General features: G+C 40.6%; 4 protein-coding genes and 1 long non-coding RNA gene across 6 annotated transcripts; 1 reads left to right on the top strand and 4 right to left on the bottom strand.

Moving 5' to 3' along the window:
• Window positions 1-673: 673 nt before the first annotated feature.
• Window positions 674-7,192, bottom strand: LOC4341751 (V-type proton ATPase catalytic subunit A). The gene is made up of 19 exons (XM_015788320.3): window positions 6,974-7,192; window positions 6,276-6,402; window positions 6,115-6,170; window positions 5,965-6,021; window positions 5,762-5,873; window positions 5,631-5,668; window positions 5,397-5,498; window positions 5,245-5,301; window positions 5,093-5,164; window positions 4,858-4,959; window positions 4,552-4,747; window positions 3,883-3,989; window positions 3,211-3,405; window positions 3,024-3,110; window positions 2,841-2,945; window positions 2,481-2,578; window positions 2,295-2,373; window positions 1,175-1,263; window positions 674-1,078 (listed from the first exon to the last, which is right to left on the bottom strand). Exons 1-19 carry the CDS (start codon window positions 7,040-7,042, stop codon window positions 964-966), a joined length of 1,863 nt encoding a protein of 620 aa, XP_015643806.1. The 5' UTR covers window positions 7,043-7,192; the 3' UTR covers window positions 674-963.
• A 1,173-nt stretch (window positions 7,193-8,365) lies between these two features.
• LOC107281438 (uncharacterized) lies at window positions 8,366-13,623 on the top strand. 2 transcript variants are annotated; one of them, XR_010741888.1, is made up of 3 exons: window positions 8,366-8,586; window positions 12,964-13,079; window positions 13,240-13,623. It is a non-coding gene; the product is annotated as an uncharacterized lncRNA (long non-coding RNA). The 2 variants fall into 2 exon arrangements; XR_001546949.3 differs by lacking the exons at window positions 12,964-13,079; window positions 13,240-13,623 and adding an exon at window positions 9,290-9,831.
• Window positions 13,624-14,254: 631 nt separating this feature from the next.
• Window positions 14,255-16,481, bottom strand: LOC4341753 (bZIP transcription factor RISBZ5-like). Its single transcript, NM_001421687.1, has 5 exons — window positions 16,148-16,481; window positions 15,868-16,003; window positions 15,701-15,776; window positions 15,492-15,617; window positions 14,255-15,237 (listed from the first exon to the last, which is right to left on the bottom strand). The coding sequence occupies exons 1-5, from the start codon at window positions 16,428-16,430 to the stop codon at window positions 14,971-14,973; spliced, it is 888 nt and encodes a 295-aa protein (NP_001408616.1). The 5' UTR covers window positions 16,431-16,481; the 3' UTR covers window positions 14,255-14,970.
• A 1,355-nt stretch (window positions 16,482-17,836) lies between these two features.
• LOC107277543 (pollen allergen Lol p 2-A) lies at window positions 17,837-18,735 on the bottom strand. Its single transcript, XM_015787243.3, has one exon. It carries the CDS (start codon window positions 18,607-18,609, stop codon window positions 18,211-18,213), a length of 399 nt encoding a protein of 132 aa, XP_015642729.2. The 5' UTR covers window positions 18,610-18,735; the 3' UTR covers window positions 17,837-18,210.
• A 2,261-nt stretch (window positions 18,736-20,996) lies between these two features.
• Window positions 20,997-21,752, bottom strand: LOC4341754 (pollen allergen Lol p 2-A). The gene has a single exon (XM_015787275.3). The coding sequence runs from the start codon at window positions 21,676-21,678 to the stop codon at window positions 21,322-21,324; it is 357 nt and encodes a 118-aa protein (XP_015642761.1). The 5' UTR covers window positions 21,679-21,752; the 3' UTR covers window positions 20,997-21,321.
• Between the last annotated feature and the right edge of the window lie 2,482 nt (window positions 21,753-24,234).

The following is a 24,234-nucleotide window of genomic DNA, read 5'->3' on the forward strand; positions in this document are numbered from 1 at the left end:
TTGGATGTTGGAGCACAACAACAGGTCAACAGCAATTTTCTCGCAGAACATTTCAGCAAAGATTCAGAGGAATTTTACAGAGTTTGAAACTCGGAAACGGTGCCAAATTGTTTGTTGACTGGTTAATGCTGTGGGTTGGTGACTGGGTGTACAAATGTACAATACTACTACTACGGTTGGAGTACTCGCAACGCAAGTACCGTACCTAGAAATGACAGGTAGAGAGAATCTGGATTCTGGATCTACCTAGCAAAATACTAATCTCACCTGGAAGCAAACAAGAAGAGCCATGGCTGATGGCTCTTTCAAGCATGAAGGTTGTCCAGAACATCCAGCAGGAAACGAACGTGGTGTTGGCCTGTTTGGGTTGGGTGTTCCATGAGCCAAGACAGAGAGATCCAGGTCGAGACAAAAGCTAGGTAAGCTGGCCTGGTCCGCAACGATGAATGGATGGATGGACTTGGTAATTAAAAAAAAAAAGAACAAATGGATCTCATCTCATCTCATGCACCGGCAGGATTCCAAATGCTGGCCCGGATGTAAGCCAAGAAATCACATTCACAGGTGCAAGATTGGGCATGTTGCGTGTTTTGTGCTTTGCACATGGGGGGAACCCATCTCACATTCCAATGGAAACATACAGGAAGTAAGGTGTTGATGGGAGAAAAATATATGATGTTCAAGTAGATGGTCATCGTGCTTATTCAACTATCAACATGTGCACAGGTATCTTACAATATAAATAATTGTACACCAAAAAGAATGCCTTCATCGAGCACCGGAGGTCAAACAGGAAGCTACAAAAAGCAGCAGCAGTGTCGATGCAGAAGGAAAATATGATGATTCTGAAACGTAATTCACATCTACAACCTCACGCGAAGCAAAATAAATTGCCCCAACTCGCTTCGAATATCTGGTGATATTTTATTGTTTACACGAATGTGATCCTCAATTTACAGCACTTCACCTAGCTTCATCTTCTAGGTTGCGGAATCCGGTTGTGAGGTCATCATACAATTTCTGGAATTTTGCGACTAGGACATCTTCACCCTCTGCAGGGTCCTCAAACTTTTGAGATCTGTTGCAAGAGTGAAGTATTCAGCAAACAGGATTACCAATGAAAATAAAACCAATCAAATGGTCACCATTTGAGGTATGGAACTGAAATACTTACACTAGGCGATAAAATAGATCACCCATACGATGCTTTATGACACTGTATGTTATTTTTTGTCCATCAGCATTAGCTGCACGCTCCACAGCCTACAAGACAAGACAGAAACATACAATTTGTTAAGGTATGATGGATTCAAACAAGCTACATTCACTTATGAATACTATAAGTTTCTTTCCAGCAAAAGAAAATAGTGCAGATATCAGATGAGTCTTACAAGAAAGTTCATACATCACAATTAACTAAAGGATATTGCTACTTGCTACATACCTTCTCTAAAACTAGGTGAATAAATATCAAGTATTTGCTTGGTAACTTTTCTTATTGACATAATCATTATATAAACTTCAGCCCGTTGCAAGTCTAGCCAAAGCTTTTCGAGTTTACACTTAGCCCTAGCACCTAGTAGTTTGTGCACCAATTGCCAAAAAAAAAGAAAAAAATAAAGAAGTCACACACTTTCATTCAACCAGAGGAATTTGAGCAAAAATGGTTCCCTTAAACCCAAATCCTTTTAACTTGCCCTTGCTGACTCAGTTGAGGTGGACATATGAACACAATGTCATGGTGAACCCTTAGGCATTAGCACACTAGCATCGAAGCCAACCAAGGGAGCTAGTGAGAGTGGATGCAAGAATGCAACAGAACTGGGGTTAAGTAAGCGAAGCCATTATTTTTAATCAACTTTTAATGTGAGAATTCTGTTTGGCTGAGGATCTGTGCGATTGGTGCCAATACCCAGGGTTAGTGCTTTAATGTTTTTTGTTTAGGGCTAGCCTCCTAAAGATAATGAGCATGGCTCATTGATATTTAAGACATATATCACAACACAGTTCATGATAGGAGTAAAGCACGGTATATTTATCAGTTCCATGCAAGAAACATCAAATAATTAATCCAATAAGCTCCTAGATCATGTAGCAAAAAAACAACAATATTTCAATCCACATTGGTAAAAAGAAAATTGTCATAAGCAATAAAAAACTTCAAAACAAGATCAATCTTACTAATGCTATAGAAAACATTCTTCACAGGTTCATACTTCAAATTTCAAATCAAAGTTGCTTGAGTAATTTAAGGTTCAAGGACGAAAGGAGTGGTAAAAACACGTTAGATTTACCTGATTTGCTAATGTATTGAAATGAATAATGTTGCGCATCATCCAAACAGACTTGTAGAATGGACAGAACTTGTCATATCTGTTTCATTATATAGAGATGATCAGACTAAAGAAAATGGTTAATCATTAAAATAGAGACAACCAATAAATCTGTATTAAATCAGAAAAAACTAGGGTATGACTCACGGGGTAAATGCATTCTGTGCCAAGTAATCTTCCCTTAGTAGCTTGGCTGTTTCCAATGTAATCTTATCAGATTCTGCCAGTGCATCTTTACCAACAAGCTGAAATTTGGTGAAGATATTAGGCCAAATGGTGCCACAATAATATTACACAAAGCAAGAAGGGTCAACAAATATCAATAAAATACAAATTGAATAGTTTGAGAAACTCCAAATCTAATGAAGAAAACAAATATTGTGAAAGACCAAAAAGGAGGACCTTGGAAAACAAAAACACCATGTTTAAGTGGTCCAAGTTCAAACTATTGCTTCTACGACTAAATCTAGGGAACAGATCATCCTTGCACAAGGTGAAAAAAAATACCTGGACAATTTCATTTAGATCGTCCTCTCTCTGTAACACTTCACGAGCTTTTGTTCTAATATCAATGAAATCTTGATCAAACTTCTCATAGAAGGATTCCAGAGCCTACAGTACAGGATATAGTATGTTAGTGTAAAATGGCGATTTTAATTGTATTGACATCATAGGGAAGTTAGGAATAACCTTTGAGTATTTTGAGTAAGAGATGAGCCAATTGACAGATGGGAAATGCTTTCTTTGAGCCAGCTTCTTATCCAATCCCCAAAAGACCTGCAATTGAGAGGAGTTAAGATTATCAAACAATGAACATGCAGTTAGAAAGGTTTGAAAATTTAATTCAAAGGTTGGATTAATCTAGCAGTTTCCTTACCTGCACAATACTAAGAGTTGCAGAGGTAACAGGATCTGAAAAATCACCTCCAGGTGGAGAGACAGCACCAACAATTGTGACACTGCCTGTCCGATCTGGACTGCCGAGACATTTCACCTTACCAGCACGTTCGTAAAAGGATGCCAAACGTGCAGCCAAATATGCAGGGTAACCACTATCCGCAGGCATTTCAGCCTGGAAATTGATCAAATCATCAGTTTCAAATTCATATTAGTGCAGAGTAAAGCAGTAACTAGCTAGCGAGAGCACTTTCGACTCCAAATAATTTCCTAGTAAGATAACTGCATAGTAAATATTTCAAGCACGATGCATCAGACGTATATGATAACTTCCATGTAAATGTTTCATGCATGATGTACTAGTAACAGATTTTACTTCTGTTCAACACATTAATATATCCCCATTGCACTAGTATTCTTGATGTTGGAGGGTACAGTCAGCTATTAATGAAATTAGTAATAAAATAAGCTACTGAACGGAAAGAAAATAAACAATAATCCTGAAAAAATTAAACCCCAAATACAAATAGTGGATAATGATACATTAGAAAGAATTCTCATTCATGTCACAGCACAGCATTGAGAAGTCAATATAAGTTACAAAAATACAGGCCAAAAAGGTAAAATAGCAACTCGAAAGGAAGCATCATACCAGACGTCCTGAAATCTCACGCAAAGCTTCAGCCCACCGAGAAGTAGAATCAGCCATCATACTGACATTATAGCCCATGTCACGGAAGTATTCAGCAATTGTAATTCCTGGTGGGCAGAAAAAAATATGATTGTTTTGTTGATAAAGAAAACATCAGGCATAAAGCATAACTAAGCAAGGACTCCTTTTAGTGTTCTACAAGAAACTACACATATTGTACCACTTTGATGATGTTCATTCACTAAAAGATCTAGTGCTAGCAAGTTAGTTACCATCCGTCATAACTCATAAACTGAACTGCAACAGAACAGTTAGTAAGTAATACAGGTCATGGCTAACAGGAATATGTGTATATCCTCAATAAATAATAAAGGCCATGGATAACATAAAGATGTGATCCTCAATGTTCTACTGAACAATTATGGAACATGCATAGATGTATTTGTCAATGCAACCTTAGTTATTCCAAAATTAGCTCATAGATCACAAATGGCTAAGGACAAGCCTGCAGAAATCCATGGTCTGATGTATTGAGATAGCTATAGTCTCCAACAAAGCAACACTTTCTTCTAGAGAAAATGAACTTCAGAAGATCGAAACACATTCATGTAGTACTATACTAGTGGAATGCGAAATTAAAAACATCAGTAATCAGTATATATGTATTACCTGTATAAATGGAGGCTTCACGAGCAGCAACAGGCATGTTGGATGTGTTAGCAACAAGTGTAGTTCTTTTCATGACAGACTCTTCACGTCCATCAGGCAATGTCATTGTCAATTGTGGGAAGTCCATAAGGACCTCAGCCATCTCGTTTCCTCTTTCCCCGCAGCCCACATAAACCACAGCTTCAGAATTGGAGTACTGCATAAGATATTTTCAGTCAGGAAAGGCACAGAATTCAGTCATTTTAAAAGGCTAATGCCCATGGGCAATGCTAGCAGTTATCAAATAGAGAGGAATAGTGAAAATACCTTTGAAAGTGCCTGACTAATGACAGTTTTTCCACAACCAAATGCTCCAGGAATAGCACAAGTTCCTCCAAGAACTGAGGGAAATAGTGCATCAAGTACACGCTGAAAACAGTTCACAGGATATGAGACACGGCAAAATATGATAGAACAGGACAGGAAAGCATCACTTCATTAAATTTTGACACTAATAAAATAACACATTATGAAGGAGCTGGGAGTAGCAAGCTTCGTGTACCTGTCCTGTTAGAAGAGGCGTGTCAGCAGCAAGCTTTGATGAAACAGGCCTTGGTGACCGGACAGGCCATGTCTGCAGAGAATAAATATGATGACATTCAGATATACATAAACTCGGTAAATACGGATTTAATGAAAGGGAAAGCACTTTGCCTGGAGCATAGTAAATTGCTTTTTGATGCCCTGGAATTCCAGTTCCAGAACTGTATCCTGTGTACAGAGCATTATGATTAGGACATCACATAAAGTTAAGCAGAAAAAAAAATGAGGCACAGAAGAAGCAGCTTTAAGTAACACATACTAACCTGCAAGCTATACTGGCCAGCTGGTGCAATGTAACTAATTTTCCCCATAGAACCAGGAGGAAGGGCAACATGATGTTTCATCAGCGTATTCTCAAACACAGTCTGTGAGGCAGTTAGGCAACACAAAGACACATAAAAAGATTAACATCATCAGGGATCTGCAGATTGCAGAAGATCGCTAGCAATAACACAAGATAATAACTTGTAAAAAAGGGAACTGTCTTGTTAACTTACAGCATATAGATCTCCACCAGTGATGGCATCTCCAACACCTATTCAAATGACCAATGTAATTTATCTATGTACAGGATAAAACTTGAAAAGAGACATGCTCAGATTTTATAACAGGTTAGCAGGCACAATACCTAGCTTCTTTGGCTCAAAATCCCACAACTGATCTTTGTCAAGAGCAGGGACTGAAACACCACGTGGTATGTACACATCTCCAGACTTTATAGCAATAGTTTTTAGAGGGCGCTGCAAAGTGTAGAAAGGAAAAAAGGTCATGTAGTCAGCATAAAGTCCTCATATCAGCCTAATAAATGTCCGATTATTACATTTGTCTCACCTGGATTCCATCAAAGATATTTCCAAGGATACCAGGTCCCAATTCAACTGAAAGAGGCTGATGAAAATAGCAACAATGTGTTATAAAAGAAATGAAAAGGGTAAGAAAACCATATGTGAAATGCACATAGAATTTAACAATGCATCACACCTTTCTTGTTCTCAACACTGGATCATTGACCATCAACCCAGCTGTTTCCTCATAAACTGCAAACGGTAATCACAAGAAAAAATTGGTGAAATTTATATTGTACATGTCATGTGGGGAAAAGGCACCACAAATATGTGAGGTAGAATTTCACCGTCCTATACCTTGAATGGTGGCTGAATCACCCTCAAGACGAATAATTTCCCCAATGAGGTTATCATTACCAACTCGGACAAGTTCATACATGGCAGCACCACCCATTCCATCAGCCACGACCACAGGTCCAGAAACCTAGAAGAATGCAATATGAAGGCGAAACAATTCGTTCAATACAAAAAAAAAAAAGAGGGATGAAATGATGGATCATGTGCCAATAGTAGACAATCAACATATTATCCAAACGGGCTAAACTCCCAAGGATAATAGCGCATCTCCACATCGGGGATGGTTCACTAACCAACCCCATCACAATAGTGTCCCGCATATGAGTTTGGAAGTTAACGCATCAAACGTCGATCCACGCAGTCTAGCCAGCGTGATCCGAACACCAGTAGAAACCTAAATTCAACCGTCCTATCAACCTAATCTCGCATCAATTCAACTCGATCCAAACACCACCCGAGTCCGAGGCTCTCGGCACAGTCGCATCGCCTGACGATTCCCCAGTCAGCAGCAGTGCCACCCACACTCTCGCGATCGGGGATTCGAGACCAGCACTAAAATCCACAGAGACTCACAGCTAAAACTCCACCGATCCGGAACAAGCCGAATCCGAAGCAGAGGCCGCCGCATCTACGCACGAGAGTGACCGATCCAATCCAACATGGGGAAGAGGAAGGAAGACGATGAGGGGTGAGGGAACCTTGCGGACGTAGCCGTACTCGCTCTCCTTCTCCGAGTCCTCGAAGGTCGTGACGCGATCGTACGACATGGTGGTCGTCGCCGGCGGGGGCGGGGGCGCGGCGGCGGCGGCGGGTGGTGGGAGGGGGTCGTCGCCGGCGGTCAGATCACGGGGGGGAGAGGAGAAGCGAAGAGGGAGACGGCTCTCTCGCTCGATCTGGGCTGGAATGGAAGACGCGATGGGGAAGGGGGCCACGACTGCATAAGCGGATTTTGTTTTCCGATTTGTTTTTTTTGTTTTTTTTTCCTCCAGCGAATTTTAAATTTGAATCTATGGGTTTTTCTTGTTTTGTCTTTCTGTTTTGCAGCTGATTGGGGTTTGATTTTGTGTTGCTTTAGCTGTTGGTTTTTTCATTGTGGCATGTCATGAGTGGTGGTGGTGATGATGCTGTCAACGAATTGGTTGGGACATGTTAACATCAAAATGATTAAATAAATCTATACAATAAATGGTATTATAGTGACACTAGTAAACACTTTTTATTGATTAAAGTATTTCATTTGTTAAAGATCAAATTTCTATTGTAACCAAATAACATTTTATTGATTAGTGACCATTGACCAAAGAAAGCCCGCCCCATAAAAGCCTTGGATAATTTTAAACAGTAAAATTTGTGCTTTTGTACAGGTGAAGAAGAAGAACAAATTATTCAAGCAACTTAATGGGAATTCTCAATTTTGGAATCTATAAAAAGTCCTGAATTTATGGACGATTTCTTCTTGTTGAACAATATTTTAGTTATTTTATTACCTTATTTATTGTTAATTTGTTCCAAATTCGTACGAAGTTCCACTCCAAGTTTTTCCTGGAATATTTTATCCTTTTCTTGTTTTAAGAAACGAAGGAATCTTTTGTTTATAAGAATTATAGTAAATTTCACAGAACAATAGATACTTAAGCTAAATTATTGCAAAAAGTTGATGTACCATAAAACTACATATTTAACAATAATTTTTTCTTAAAACTATACGTTTAAGGCTAAGTATCATAAAACTACAAATTTAATAATAAAATAATCAAAAAGTACATATTTTTACGTTTTAATTCCTAGCTCTAATATTATGTTTGAGTTATAAATGTCCAAAATTTATGATTAAATTGATATAAAACCTGTAGTTTTGTGATAACTTTGTTACTAAATATGTACTTTTGCGATATTTTATAGCTCTATGATAAACCTAGTGTTAAATCGGTAGTTTCATAGTTTTGTAATAACTTGATTAAAACACCTATAGTTTTGCGAAAATTACCCTAAGAATTAAAAGATGGAATAGTCTACCCAACCAACCTATCCTCACATGCCAGCCCACTAGCTCGACCAGCCCATCTCTCAACCAGGCCTAGTGAGTGACTGAGAATCCAAAGCAAATACTAGTCTCGAAGCCCACGAAGAGGCAAGCGGGCGGCGTCGCCTTCTTCCCCTTCTCCGACGAGCCGCGCCGCCGCGGCGTCGTATCCGAGGCAACCCCAGGCCAGATGGCGGGCGCTGGTCGTCGTGGGCGGCGCGCTCCGCCGCCGCGTACGACGTACGGGGCCACGCGCGAAGACGCGACGCGACCACGGGCGCTCGAGAGGTAACCAACTTGTAGTGTACATCTTGATGAAGCATTGAAGCTCCGCTGCGAAATTGTATCGCCGATGAAACCGTGGGATCCTTCGATTTGATTGATATTGATACACCCTAGTGCCTGCGAATCTGACTACGGTGGGAGCTCGTCGTAGTTGCTCTATTGCTAGGGCAGGTCTAATTAGTACTACTAGTAGTAGTGACACTTAGATTGACTGATTGGGTTTCCTGGGGCTAGTGGCCAAATGGGGGATTTCAATCATCACTGCTTCTTTCATTTCATGTAGATTTTTAATGGAAAATTTTTTCCCTCTATATCAAATACTAGACCATATATCCCCTAAAAAAAGTAGACCATATATATCCTGACTTTGATATTGCTACTAGACCATATATGTCCTGACTTTGGTATTGGATAGTAGCATTGAATCTAGTGTCGACCAATAGAACCAGTGCTTTTTTTTTCCCTCTTAGCTACTGATGATTGTCCAGCTAACTTCTCATCAACAGGAGTTAACTGAGTTTGGACAACCCTCACAACACATCATTTTTCCCTGGGAATACGCATAAGAACTGCGTATTTTTGTATTAAGATGGAGTGTTTGTACAGCAGCTCAAGTTACAAATCCCTAAAATGAGAAACAAAAGAAAAAAAAACTGATTATGCGGTTAAAGGTCTAATTCTCACGGCATCTATTTTGTGACCACAGTTTCCGTGCCAGCGAGAGCCAGATTGGCACCCCGGTTGAATGCCAGAGTGCAGCTTCCTCTGCAGCTGCAGCAGCCACCTCCATCCATGTTCTTGTTGATTGTTGAAGATGTGGTTATTCCGTTCTTTCCAAATCGGCCAAGCTGCGAGAATGATGATTGTGTCATAACCACGTCCCTTAGCTCTAGGCACCATCTTCCTGCTGTCACTCCACCAATGAAGAAAGACTTGCTGATTACTGCTGTCACTCCACCTCACAACGCATCATGGTACTACCAATTTCCATTAAACTCAGACCCCAAACATAGGATCCTGCATCTTATCGGCTATTACCAACTTCCATTAACCTCAAACAACAAAACATATATTCCCATCTTATCAGCTGTCGCTATATCTTGGGCATGCATCACTTCAAAATTTGAGTAATCAAGAAACTTGACTGTCTATGCTTCTTTTAACAGATCATTTGAAACATTTGAAGCGGTGGGTTTTAGTTAAAAGGGGAAAACTTTGAATATAATGCTAGCTAGTTAGTTATGACAAGGTATAGCCTCTGCAAGTTATTTTATCCTTGGATTGCCAATGTTGTTGAGCATGGGCCACTACACCTATAATCAACATGTTTGCTTAAATTACAAAATAAAAAGAAAGTGTCCAAACATCTATCCAGCGGCATGTGTGTTTGAATGAGGTAACATAACTGAACATGAGGTGCAACACCTTACATCAATGGCATATCCAACTCTGAACAAGCCGTCATCATACCGGAAAGATCAATCAGGTTGAATCAGATGTTGCCTGGATATCTATATGTGAGCAATCAGAAGTGCATCACCTTCACAACTAAACTAATCCTTAATCCCATCAATATATTTCTGGTTTACATTGATATACATCACTGTACATGCATGACCTGGAAGCTAAATGCAAACCATGCAATGGCCTCACGTGAGAGAAAAAGAACAAGACGTAGCCAAGGACAACTTGCCGGAAAATGTCAGCATGGATCTAAAACAGTTGGGGGCACATATAGTACCTTGAAACATGCATACACGTACCGGCAAGTCATCCTTGGCTGCATTCCGTTCTCTATCTCATTTCACGAGTGGCCACTGATAGCCATAACTCATACCTAGCATTGGGTGATAACAAGCACCAAATAGTCTCTCTATACTTCTCTCGGAACTTCTCTAGGATATGCACCACTAGATGATGCATGCCATCGACTGCCGCTTCTATGTAGGATTTCAGTCATCCATATGACTTTGCCTTCTGTGTTCTGCAATACTCTATGATCCTTCTGGCTTGCTATTTATAGGCTTCCAAAAGTGTACAAGTGAAATCTGATCTGCCTCTTTTATCAAAGACAATGCCTGATTCTTTTGTATATATGGAGGAGTTAGGTTTGATATGGATAGATATTCTGCCCCCTCACACAAAGAGCAATGCGCCTTACTGATATATTGTGCATTGCTCTCTTTGGCTTACACAATTATTTTATCTACTGGAGCTATTGGGACCGAGGAAAATTTTAGCTAAAAGTTGTTTGAATCAGACTTTGCATTAGCTATACAGTGCAGCTCAATGATATTGTGGGTGCAGGATAAAAGAAATGGATTTGAAAAATCATGGAGTTCTTCATGGCTTACTAGACTTAATAATATTGTTCTAAAAGTAAAAGGCAATTCCATGATAATGTCAAAAACGTAATTAGTTAAATAATTTTAGGATGCTAAAATTTCAGAACAATCGAATGTGTTCTGAATTTTGTTGACTTAAAAGTTTTTTGTGGAAGAACTATTGAGGAGGGAAGATCTGCAATCTGTGTGTAGATATTCTGTTGTTTCTTGAAAATACACACGAAACACTAAAGGCTACCATGGCTACAATCTGGAGCAAAGTTAAATATGCTCATATCAAGGGAAAGCAAATCGAATTCAGTTTAGTAGGAAACCTGAAGGAATCAACAGTACTCCAAGATATGTGTTCCTCCCTCCCACGCGAGCTGTATCCAGATCGATCAATATAAGTTACTGATGCCTATTTTCTTATTATCAATTAATATTCACAAGTTGGGTATTTCTGTCGCTAAGTGGTTGGCTGAGAGGCAGTGAGAATTCATGCCCATTCCCTCTTTGACTTTGGATTAATCTCTTTCTGAGAGAACATTCCTTCACCCCTGGACTCATCATTCCAGATTGCCCTACCACTTACTCGTCAATATTCGATGCTCATTGGTTTAAATTCGATTTAGTCAAGTTGCATATGGGTGATTTTGGAGGAGACAATGTGCAATTTTTTTCTGACCTACTCTTTGGGCAAGAAACTGCGTAGTGTTCATATACAGCGTTAGCTAGGCTTGCCAAATAACAGAAGGTATGTTACTTACAAAATGGACCATTAGATTGTAGTGGACCAGAACAAATTCTGTGGCAAGGTGACATGTGTGAGCAATGCCATATCATTTTTTCTAAAGAAGAGAATAATGTCACTGTGCCCTTTAGGTGGGGGGAAAGCTGAAAAGGCGCCGCAGTTTGCGGCTCTTGATCTTTCCAGAGACAACTTTACTTTTCTCTGAGAAATTCTGTTTGGTCAACCCTTTATCTGATTCTCTTCACTGTCATTTTCCCATTATCTTCATGCATCTAGAGGTTCTCAGGTTTTTTTTTTTGTTACAATTATAGTGCTTGTCATGTGGGGGCGTAAGTATCAGAGTAGGCATAAGTCTCAAGTTAAACAAGGATAATGTTTTAGTTTAATTTCGTTTTATCTCTAGAGTTTGTTAGTAAGTTAGTTAGGATTGTTAATCAATTACTTTCAGATTAGGATACGATTGAGTTTTGTTATCTGTAAGATTTTCCTATTTAAAGGGATTGGGAGGAAGTAATCGAATAAGAAGAAATTTATTCAATCTATCTCTCTCTTCGCCATTACGGCGTCGGGATGACGAGGAGAACTTTGCCCTTGCCCTTCCGCCAGCCACGGCTACGCTTTACATTCAACTCCGCAAAATAGTCTCACCGAAGCTCGTGACAGTGCTGAAGTGTTTTTTGGGCCCTTTTTTCCTTTCCAGATGTCTTAAACTCCTGCAGTTAACATTAGTGCTGAAGTGTTCGCTGTCTTCCATGGCACACTGTCTCCCGTACCATTGTACGCGGTACTGGTGCCAAGGCGGGGTTTGACAAATTGGAGTAGCACCAATTTCATCTTTTACTTTGGGAATATTTACTGTTGCATATACAACATTTGATAGCACATGTACGGCAATGATTAATTTTTTATATGATTTAATGTTGAAGAAAAAATAAAAAATAAAATCTATATTTTAGTAAGGATTTGAACTGATCTATGCTAACTGAAAGTGGACACGTGGAAAATATATTGATCGCAACAGATTCATTGTAGCTAATCATGGTATTGGCACAAGTTAGTGCCATTGGCACTTAGAGAAATGTCCAGAAAAGCGTCGAGTGCATCAATTGGTTGAAAGAATGCACTGTAACCTAACTCTTGATTCATCTGTCTTCACAGATTGGAATTTTGATCTTGATGTGTCACATCTATAACTTACCTTCAGTTTTGTTGAACATACTGTGATTTAGAAGATTTTGTGCAAGCTTAAATCCATATTTTATGATAGTTTAGAACTACTATAAAGGATGATGCTTTTGATAGGCTACAAAGACCAAGCGGCTGGGTTTGCATAAGGTATTGAGGAACACAAATCCCCGGGTTTCACTGACGGCTGACATGTGGTCATCTAATCAAAGGGTTACATGTGCATAAACATGGTTTGTGTATTTGTGATATTCCTCTTCATGCACTTACTTACATAGCATGTCAAACTCGAGTTTCAGAAATTAGTAGTTGTGCAATGCTTTTTTATTTTTATGTGGCATTGTTTTTCACGAATTTGAATTCTCATTACTAATCCTTGTTTGTCTTTGTTAGGTCTGTAATGCACAATGAAGTGTAAGTGAAAGAGAGTTTAACGACAAGTTTTGAGAATATATTAGTCAGCTTTATACTGATTCATGTCTCAAAATTGCTAGAATTAAATATGTTGAAGATCGTATGGTGCTACCGTGATAGTTTTGTCAACTTGCAGACTCTGAACATTGCAAACTAGGAATGCAGGATTAGAGCAGAGGCCTTGTTTTGTTTTCGATTGATAAATCTGTTCTCCAGAATGCATGCTAGGAGATGCAGACGAGAGTCCTGAGAGTTATTTATTTGTTTCTTTATTTTTTTTGGAACTAATGGTACATTTATTTGAGATCCTTTGTAATACACTGGTATTGTGGTAGTATTATATAAATTTTGTTGTTGGACGTAGGTTGGAGCCTTGGTCAATTATTAGATGGGGAGCTTAATTTAGCTCCTCTCGCAGCTAGCTTCGTTTCCATTTATCCATTGCCGCTCATTCTGCTTTGCGGATGGGGCAAATGTGATTTGTGGATACTATGCAGTTTGTTCAGGCTTCTGAATAAGCTAAAAGATGTACTAATGATTGATGTTATAGTTTCAGGTCTTAATATGGTTTGTTGAGCAATTTGTATCCACAAGAAAACCTCAAGTGTAAGTGCAATTTTCACATCATTTCCGACATGCTAAAAAAAGATGAACGAATTTCATTGGTTCGGGGCATACTAAAACTTTGGAAAATCAGTTGTACACAACCATCTTGAAGATTGGCGAACTATACTTTTCCCCATAAATCTTAAATCTTATGTATTCAATCTATATTCCTTAAAGAAAAAAACAATGGTGATGGTGAGTGGTTAATCTGTCACCATCCCATCACCAACTTTCAGGGAAAGGACATGTGAGGCCAGAGGATCCATATGTCAACCATCCCCACCACCAACCGTACTTTTCTTGAAAAAGAATAAGGATAGTGTGGGATTAGAGAGTTCACATGCTAGTAACAAATTTTGTAAAAATTAAGAGATTTGTGTACGAAAAATAATGGTAATAACATCTTAGTGATAATTTTCATCGTAATTGTCACATATTTGTTTAGGAATTATAGTACACCGTAATTTTGCAGTCGTTTACTATTACAACTGCCATGAAAAGTGGCACATTTCACACCGATGCTATGCGCACCAGAAGCACCAGAGCTACGCCAAGAACTGAACCAATGCAGGACTGTTGAAGTATACTGAACAGATCAATTCGTAACAGATGTTACAGAGCGTATACACCAAAGGCGCTGACGACTAGAGGTGATCAAAATCAAACTATTATACTTATACCAATCAAATTTCGATCAGATTTATACCAATCAAATTTCGATCAGATGGCCTTGATTGCCGCAGATCAAACGCACTAAAACATAGTTCTTCAGCACCAAAACACCAGAAATACTTGCCTCAGACTGTAGTACCTAGTACTTAGCAGCTTGTCAGTTATGCACATGCACCTAGTAACAGAGGATACCGTATTACTTTACATATAGGTTCTGATGGAGATTTGTTTGGGAAGGTTTCTGTCAGCTACACCTTCTCGCATAATTTTTTATCTGTCCCAAACGATTTAGATTCTCTCCCAGATTTTGAGCATTAGTAGCCAGAGAATTCAAACATAAACTAAAAATAGGAAACTGAACAACTAGCCTTTTCAGATTCTCACCGGCTGCTTCTTAGAATCTCAAGCTCTCTCGAACACGGATGAAGTGTCTTAAGGCCACACATCAGCCGAGCAGCTGGTCACCTCGCTGGATATCCGGTTGTCCAGGCTCTCTAGGCTTGCAGCGCTTTGAACCGGTGAGTTCTGAACCTGTCGACCCAGGTTCAAGCCTTTGAAACCACAGGCATCGTTCCGTGGTAAACTGAGCATATCCAAAGCTTGGCACATCTTCCTGGAGCTGAGCAATGGCGCCAGCCCGAGCTGGCCCAGGCCACACGACATCGCGGCCCTCGCGACCATGTCTTCAGCCATCTTGACCTGGGATCGAAGCCAAGAATTGGTAAGTTTGGAGAGATGCCGGAAGCCGATCATCAGAAACAATTAACTATTTACCACTCTTACGAGTGACAATTTGCAATTGGACTCACATGTCATAGACACATAAAGTGATAAAGACCCATATGTTGTCATAGACTATGGGTGGTAAATTCTTAATTACCTCATCTTAAAAGTGGCGAAAAGTTAAATGCGCCGATAATTGGTGGCTGAAGGAGAGTTTGGTTTCTAATTACCTTGACTCTTAAGGCCTCTACATCCGATTTGAGGATCCTGTTGTCCGTGACCGCTGTATTGAACTGCTGGCTGGACTCTGTGAGCTGCTTGAAGAGGGATGAGTTTTCGCCTTTGAGTTGCTCGACCTGATCATAGATGGATTGCTGTAAGATCACACTGATATTTGCATCAACGCATCTGGAAATTTGAACTTTGAAGTTTATAATACCTGTGATTCGAGTTCAGATAACTGTGCCTGCTTTCTCCTCCTGGATCGTCGAGCGGACTCCCTGTTGGACACCATCCTGAAATTCGAACAAGCAGTTCATAAGAATGCGTTCTCTGTTCAAATTTGTTGCATTTGCTAGAAATCAAGATTGATCGATCACTATGTACCTTCTTATTCGCTTTGTTTCTGTGGATTTCGTGCCACGCAGGCGTGGACTCCTCTCTGCTTCTAACAGCGAATCGCAATCGGAGTCCGAGTCGCTTTCAGGCGCGTGGTTCGCTGAGGTGGTTGGTTTGGGGTCATCTGCAACCAAAATGAACCCAACATGTGATGAATTTGACTAAATTTGGGTGTGTTTCATAACTCCAAATAAACGCATAGAAAATGGGCTGTTTGCACAATAGCTCTGTAACTCAAAAAAACTCAAATTATGTCATGTGTACCTACCGGAGATGGACGCCGGCGTCCGCTCGTCGGCCGTGGCCGAGAAGGCGGCGGCGGCGCGCGGCGGCGTACGGACGCTCTCCGGCCACCACAGCTGGTGGCCGCCGCCGCTTCCGTCCAGTGTACTCTGATCCAACACGGACATCTCGCCGTCGCCGGGAGAGAACAGGCCGGACTTACGCGCGCCGTCGCCGGGAGATAACACGCCGGGCTTGCGGTCGCCGGCGCCGGCCTCCTCCCGGATGAACGCCTCCAGCTGCAGCTCCGACGGGCACTTCTTCATCATCGCCTTCCTCCGACCACCGTGCAGTGCTCGTCGCGGCTTAATTTAAAGGTTAGGCATTAAAAAGTTGTGGCTGATTAAGATAACACGCGGCTGCGTCAGTGTGACAGCGACGCGAGGCTGACTCGGATCCAGCGCAGGCGGGCGTGGCCCCCCGTGGCGCCGACATGCGGGGCCCACACTGTGAAAGCGGCGAAGGCGATGTCGTCGTCCGAGTCAGCGAGAGATCCCGTGGGCGGGCGTGGGTGGGCCGGTGGGCCCGCGAGCCGCGTCCGTTGGTTATTAGATCCGGGCCATGCGGGGTGGGGTGGTGGAGTGGGCGGTGATGTGGCTGGGCTGACTGGGCCGGCGTTGATCTCGCGAGCTGACGAGGCTGCTGCGGCGGAGGGAGACGCGGGGCGCGCGTGGAGTCGCGTCGGCATGGACAGCGGCTGTCTTCTCGAAGCGGCTTCTCTTGTCTGTACGATATCGTGGCCGTGTTCCTTCCACGTACGCCAGTTCGTTGTTAGAGAAAAAGAGCTGTTACTTTCGTCTCATCATATCCTAAGTCACTTTAATTTTAATTTAATTTTAAGTTTGTTGCTAGTCATTTTTTTAAAAAAATTGGTTCAGTTTATATAAAAGTATAGTAACATTGTCAATATAAAATGAACATACTAAAAAAATATTAAATGTTAGTTTAATTGGAACTAATTTAATGTTATAGATGCTGATCAATTTTCCTATAAATTTGATAACATTTATAGAAGTTTGACTACTAAAAAGTTTAGAGCAACTTATAATATGAAACTAAGGGAGTATAAAAGAAGAGGAGAGGAGAAGGCTGTGAAAATACGTAAAACGAATTAGGCCATTAGCGCATGATGAATAGAGTAGGTTTAAGGGAATTTACCCATCGCTTAGCTAGAGTGCTGTGGCCACTACCCACGGTGGAGTGTTGTACATGGCCAAAATATCCCATGGTGTTTCTTAAATGGTACGATTTATACGGAAGTCTTCTTCATCAATATTTAGAGAGCCTTTTAAATCAATCTTTCAAATCTAGTGTTAACTAGGTAAATATACTCGTGCGTTGCTACAAACAATTTGAACATGTTTAGGTTTGAGAAGGAACGACTGTCTGCATGATTCACTATTCAATGGACCCCATATATCAGGTGGTGGTGGGAGTAGGTGGTGATAGGTTCATCACTCACTACAATATATTTTTTAAAGGAAAATGAATATCTATTCTTTTGTTGTGACCTTGAATTATTGTAATAAACTTAGTTCATGTATAATCCATCATCCATTGGAACATTAGAACACATGACATCCACAAATATATAGTTTGTTTTAACTTCCGAATAAGCTAAAAGAACCACCAATGTTGCTTATAGTTTCAGGTCATAATATGGTATGTCGAACAATTTGTGTTTCACAAATAATAATAATAATCACAAGTGTAAATGCGAATTTTACAGGATTTTTTTTACATGTAAAAATGATAGATGAACATCATTGATCTAGATATACATATGTATTAAAACATTGGAAAAATCAAATGTAAACAACCGTCTCGGTGAAGGCTGACCAAATAATATACCTTTTTACCATAAGTCCTACATAAACAACGTATTCAAAATCATGTGCACATATATAGCTTCACAACAATATGCGGGAAGGACCATAAAAAATAATTATTGGCTTGCGCACAGGCAGACTCGATCTCTCTTTTTTTAAAAAAGAATTATTTAGAGATCAACAATTTCCATGCGATCCAATGCAAGAGCACAAGTGTACGTTACTTGAGCTGGATGCCACTCTTATAGACGGAGCCGACCTTGAAGGCTTCAGGGATGACATCGTCGACGACGCGGTAGCCGCCATTCTTGACAAGGAAGCGGACGGAGAAGGGGCCCTTGAGTTTTGCCCCGGTTTTGAGCGTCCAGGTGTTAGCCGATGACTCCTTGAGCCCCGTCCAGTCACCGGTGCCCTTCTCCTTTACCTCCACCTCAGAGATGGCGACATTGGTGATGAGGTTCAGGCTAGTGGTGCTAGAGCCTGGACCGACTTTGAAGGTGAGCTCAGTGGCGTACGAGCCGATGACCAACAATGCGGCCATTGCCGTGGCGAGCAGGAAGGATGACAAGGAGGCCATTGGATCGATGATTTTGGTGATTGATGTTGCATATGTGGGCATGTATTTATGGGTGGCGAGGCAAGAAAGCTAAGCTATGGATGTATGGTGCAAATGGAGATCGTTGGCCGGCTTGTTCTTCGACAAACACTTGTAAAATTGCTATAAATAGATCTAAGATAGGTAGTCCCGCTTGTCTTTCTGTCAGGCAAAATTAGCACATGTCATGGAGTGATGTAGACCTCTCAAAATGTAAAGGGCATGCAATCCTCATATCTAATCCAAACAGGAAAAATTAATAAAACCAGACATCCAACCACCCCCTCCCTCCCCCCCAAAAAAGCTTTGCAATACCAATTATATTACTCCTAATGTGGTTTTAATGGCAGATCTGCATATTTTGGAGTTTAAACGAGCAGATTTGAACAAATAATATAACACATACACACATCACTATCTTTCTCAAATCTAATCACGGTTGTGTCATGCGGGAGTAATTTTAGAAACGTAATTAACGCATCGTATGTGTGTATGTGAAGCTTTGCTTTGTTGGGGTTGCAACTGAGCTACTTTTTTAAGCTCGATTGGATACAGAAACCTATAAATGAGCTTATTTTGGGATGAAGGGTATACAAGCTTTAGTTCTGTTGCGATGGGTCAGCCTCGTCGATGGCATATCGATCCCACATGGGCAGGGGGCTGCGGGCAGCACGATGGGTCCGCTAGTTGAGAGGTTCATTTGCTTGCAACTGAGCCATGTTTTTCTTGAGCTCCTTTGTTTTGTTCCTTCTGAAATTTTCAATACATGAAAACTCAAGGAGCTTGATGGCGATTCTCTTGAATTTTGTGGTTCAAGAAAGCAGATGGATTGTTTTTTTTTTCCTGAACTGCTCATTACATATGGTCCCGTTGATTTTTTATCTGAATGTTTTGACAGAATAAACTTTTTTTAGACTAGATATTCTTAATTTTACTTGTGGCCACTAGCGTCAGCAGCTTATTGATTGTATTCCCGTTGGATATCGGAAATCCGCATCCCGTCGTTGCACTTCACGAGCTGATTCTTGATTCGTTAAGTTACAGATTTTGGATGTATTACATTATAGCTTTTTGTTTGCAGCAAGATGGACAGCCAGCAGGGTCAGCCCATGCAGGTGCTCGTGTTGGAGGCGACTGTGGGTGACAAATATCTGTCAACGAGGAGGATCTGGGTCTCTAGGAAGCTGCAGTGCTGCATCACCTCGACGTCTATGTGTACAGGCCTTGTTTAGTTTGCGAAAAGAGAAATTTAGGTGTTACATTTGACCGGATGTCGAAAGGGGTTTTCGAATACGAATTAAAAAAAAACTAATTTCATAACTCGTCTGGAAACCGCGAGACGAATCTTTTGAGCCTAATTAAACCATCATTAGCACATGTGTGTTACTGTAGCACTTATGGCTAATCATAGATTAATTAGGCTCAAAAGATTCATCTCGTGATTTCCATGCAAACTGTTAAATTGATTTTTATTTTTGTCTATATTTTATGCTCCATGCATGTGTCCAAAGATTCGATGTGACTTTTCGAAAAAAAAATTGAGAACTAAACCAGGTCTAGCTAGTTGGTGTTGTAATGTCCTTATGTCCTGCTTGCCGGATTCGTGCAGGCATCAATCTGATTGAGTGTAACTTTCCTTTTGCATGTCGACGTTGCCCCTTCGCCAGTGTGTCACCGGAGGCAGTTGATTGAGTGTAATTTCTACTGGTGTGATTCAAGAGTAAATCTTTTTATTCATAGGCATTGAGATGTGATTTTCCCCTGTTTCCCATATAGGCGGTGGAAAAACATTCAGCGCCACCTTTTTGTCATGTAGATTTTAATAGGTGCCATTTTAATAATTGTATTACTAATATGGATAGTAGGAGGTATAAGAATAATTAATACTTTTAGTGAACGAATTACTGCAAATATTATATCAATAGTAAAGTATTTACTGTACAGATAGAAGGTACAAGAGGGGCCCGATTGATAAAATGTTAGTAAAAGAATTACTAATGATATTAATCTCGATAGTAAAATATTTACTAACGATGCATAATGAGAAGATATTTTGCCGAGTGATGAGAAATGATGGGATGCCAATGCAGATAGTTTGCCAAGTGATAAGAAAGGTTGGGATGCCAATGAAGATTTTGTGGTAAGACCAATATGTTTTTAAGTTATTTATGTACTGACTAAAGACTAGTTAGGAGTAATTTATTTACTGAATGAAGGTTGAAAGGGACGCAAATGCAGATTTTATGGCAAGATCAATTGCTTATAAGTAATTTATTTACTTAACAAAGACTAGTTTAGAGTAATTTATTTATTAACAAAAGCTGGAAGATATATGGTAGGAAGGTGCGGGAAGAAGATGTGGGAACAGAAAAGGTGCGGGAGGGGAGAGGGGGTGGGGTGCGCATCCAAGGTGTAGTTTAGTGCACAACCATATATATTAGAACTATGGAAAATCAAATGTACACAACCATCTCGATGAATGATGGCCAAATATACCTTTTCCCATAAATCCTACATAAACAATATATTCAAAATCGTGTGCACATATAGCTCCATACCAATATGTGGGAAGGGCACATGGTATGCTTCATTTTGTCAATAGTCTGTTGTCACAAAATAACAATAGAAATTTAACTATTGACGTGTTCACATGCAGACTCGGTCTCTCTTTTGAATAGATAATTATTTAGAGGCTAATAATTTCCATGTGACCTAATGCAAGGACATGCATGTCCATTACTGGACCTGGATGCCACTCTTGTAGACGGAGCCGGCCTTAAAGGTTTCGGGGATTACATCGTCGACGATGCGATAGCCACCGTTCTTGACAAGGAAGCGGACGGATAAGGGGCCCTTGAGCGGTGCATCACTTTTGATTTTCCAGGTGTTAGCCGATGACTCCTTGAGCCCCCTCCAGTCGCTGCCACCCTTCTCCTTGATCTCCACCTCAGATATGGCGACATTGGTGATGAGTTCCAGTGTAGAGGTGGTAGAGGACTCACCGATCTTGAAGGTGACCTCAGTGCCAGATGAGCCAATGACCAACAATGCGGCCACTGCCGTGACGAGCATTAAGGAGGACAAGGAAGCCATTCGCAAGCTAGCTAGTTGGCTAGAATAATCTTGCTTGTTTCTTGATTGATAGAGGGATGGATCAATGTGGTTGGTGATTGATGTTGCAGCTGGGCACGTATTTATGGGTGGCGAGGGCAAGAAAGCTTACCTATGGACGTGTGGTGCACCATGGAGATCGCTGGCCAGCTTGTTTGTAGACAACCACTTGTACAATTTCTATAAATAGCTCCGAGCTTGGTAGTCTTGTCTTGACATGTAATGATGTAGACCTCTCAAAATGCAAAGTGCATTAATATAATTCAAATAGGAAAAAGTCCTAAATCGGACATCCAATCACCCCCTCCCATGGTCTGCTCTCCAAAAAAAAAAACTTTACAACACCACTTATATTACCCCTAATATGGTTTTGATGACGGTTTGGCATATTTTGGAGCTCAAACGAGTGGAATCGAATAAATAATATAACATGCACATGCCACTGATCACCGGCCATCAATTTATACTCTATAGTGATGTCATGCTACTATTATATTGTATATGTACTAGTTTGTAAGTGAGAGTGAAAAAATAGGGAAACATAGTATTTAAGTGGAGATTTTTGGCATATATATATCCAAAGTATATGTCACATAGGCAAACTCTTTCGAGTTTCGACACATGGTGTTAACTAGGTAAATACACCCGTGCGTTGCTACAAACAATATTTGAACATGTTTAGGTTTGAGAAGGAACCGTTTGCATGACTCACTATTCAATAGAACCCACATATCAGGTGGTGGTGGGAGTAAGCGATGATAGGTTCATCACTCACTATAATATATTTTTAACGGAAAATGATTATCTATTCTTTTGTTGTGCCCTTGAATTATTGTAATAAACATAGTTCATATATAATCCATCATCCGTTAGAACACTAGAACACATCCACAAATATATAGTTTGTTTTAACTTCTGAATAAGCTAAAAGAACCACCAATGCTGCTTATAGTTTCAGGTCATAATATGGTATGTCGAACAATTTGTGTTTCCCAAAAAGAAATCCCAAAAAAAATCACAAGTGTAAATGCGAATTTTACAAGATTTTTTTACATGCAAAATGATAGATGAACATCATTGTTCTAGATATACATATGTATTAAAACATTGGAAAAATCAAATGTAAACAACCATCTCGGTGAAGGCTGACCAAATAATATACCTTTTTACCATAATTCCTACATAAACAACATATTCAAAATCATGTGCACATATATAGCTTCGCTGCAATATGTGGGAAGGGCACATGGTAAGATTTATTTGTCAATGGTCTGTTTCAACAAAATGACCATAAAAACAATTGTTGGCTTGCACGCTTTTGAAAAAGGAATTATTTAGACATCAATAATTTCCATGCAACCCGATGCAAGAGCACACGTGCCCGTTACATGAGAGACTGCAATCAAGCCATTGGGAATAGATCCAACGGCTCTCCTAGTTTGTGATGATGTGCTATCACAGTGCACTACTAAATGGGATGAACAACATATATCTGTAAGATTCAGTGGCAAAATTAACAAAACGGAGAAGAAAATAAGCATGTTTATGTCAAGGAGCAGGCGGTACCTGGCGATGTTCCATTGACTGAAGATGGGGAGCAAAACTCTGACGAAGTTGAAGATCGTCAAGCTGGAGCTGTGCAGTCAAAGGGAGGCAATCTGCGTCGTACTACAAGGCCTGTTAAGCAAAACCCCAAGTACTGTGGGCCTAACTGGGCCATGTAATAGAAGTCCATATTGTAATAGGCTAGCGTGAACAAGGGGAAAGAAGAGAGAGATAGGATATATATATCAGATCAGCGAGCTCGAGGGAAACTTGAATGGCAACCACGGTGGCGTAGGCGGCGGCGGCTCCATTCCTGTTGGAATCGGAGAAGACTACTATATTGAGTTGCCATAATTCCTCTTGCTCTAATTCTCTCATCGTTGCAATTCTCTCTGTAATTTGGGTGTGAGTTGTGGGTTGTTGACAAAATTTAGTATCAGAGCCACTCCGCTCCGCAGATCTCCTTGGCTTGGTTGTAAAATCCCAGGGTAGGATTGGAACTGTTCTTCGGAACTGATTCTGCGAAAAGGCAACTTGCCTTCTCCTGGTTAGCCGAGTTCGGGAAGCGAGCGAGTGATTCTAGTACCAAACTGTTCCGTGGAGTCGAGTATGTCGCAGGAAAGTAAGTTAGATCTTCTTCTGAAGGTGGTCGAGGAGAACGAGAGGAAGAGAGTGGCGGCGAAGGAAAGGACTCGAGCAGATTTCGCCGATCTGAAGAAGATGGTGGAGGCCCGACTGCCGGTGGTGGAAAAGAAGGTGGAGACACTCAGCGTTTCGGTTCAAAGCTTGAGCCAGAAGGTGGAGCTGATGGAAGGGAGCATGCTCAAATCTGAACCACCAACGGAAGGGATCGGGAACAACGCATCTTGGCTTGCTAGTAAGCGTGATCCAAATCTTTAAACCCCTGTTCATTTTGCTGGTAAGGCCGAGTCTGAATTGCCATCACCAACTTCTGCATCCACTGGTACCAATCATGATTTGAGTGCTTGTATC

This window comes from Oryza sativa, chromosome 6 (genome assembly GCF_034140825.1).
Source record: "Oryza sativa Japonica Group chromosome 6, ASM3414082v1".
In the NCBI taxonomy this organism is placed as follows: domain Eukaryota; kingdom Viridiplantae; phylum Streptophyta; class Magnoliopsida; order Poales; family Poaceae; genus Oryza; species Oryza sativa.

Bases quoted from the DNA above. Each gene is read 5' to 3' on its own strand.
- LOC4341751 (XM_015788320.3), bottom strand. From the start codon at position 7,042: ATGTCGTACGATCGCGTCACGACCTTCGAGGACTCGGAGAAGGAGAGC. The intron at 5,499-5,630 runs GTAAGTTAACAA...ACTGCCTCACAG, and splicing joins CTGGTGGAGATCTATATGCT to ACTGTGTTTGAGAATACGCT. The intron at 5,302-5,396 runs GTTAGTATGTGT...CTCTGTACACAG, and splicing joins CTGGCCAGTATAGCTTGCAG to GATACAGTTCTGGAACTGGA.
- LOC4341753 (NM_001421687.1), bottom strand. From the start codon at position 16,430: ATGATGAAGAAGTGCCCGTCGGAGCTGCAGCTGGAGGCGTTCATCCGG. The intron at 15,618-15,700 runs GTATTATAAACT...ATCTATGATCAG, and splicing joins TATCTGAACTCGAATCACAG to GTCGAGCAACTCAAAGGCGA. The intron at 15,238-15,491 runs GTAATTAGAAAC...CTTCGATCCCAG, and splicing joins TAGAGGCCTTAAGAGTCAAG to GTCAAGATGGCTGAAGACAT.
- LOC107277543 (XM_015787243.3), bottom strand. From the start codon at position 18,609: ATGCCCACATATGCAACATCAATCACCAAAATCATCGATCCAATGGCC.
- LOC4341754 (XM_015787275.3), bottom strand. From the start codon at position 21,678: ATGGCTTCCTTGTCCTCCTTAATGCTCGTCACGGCAGTGGCCGCATTG.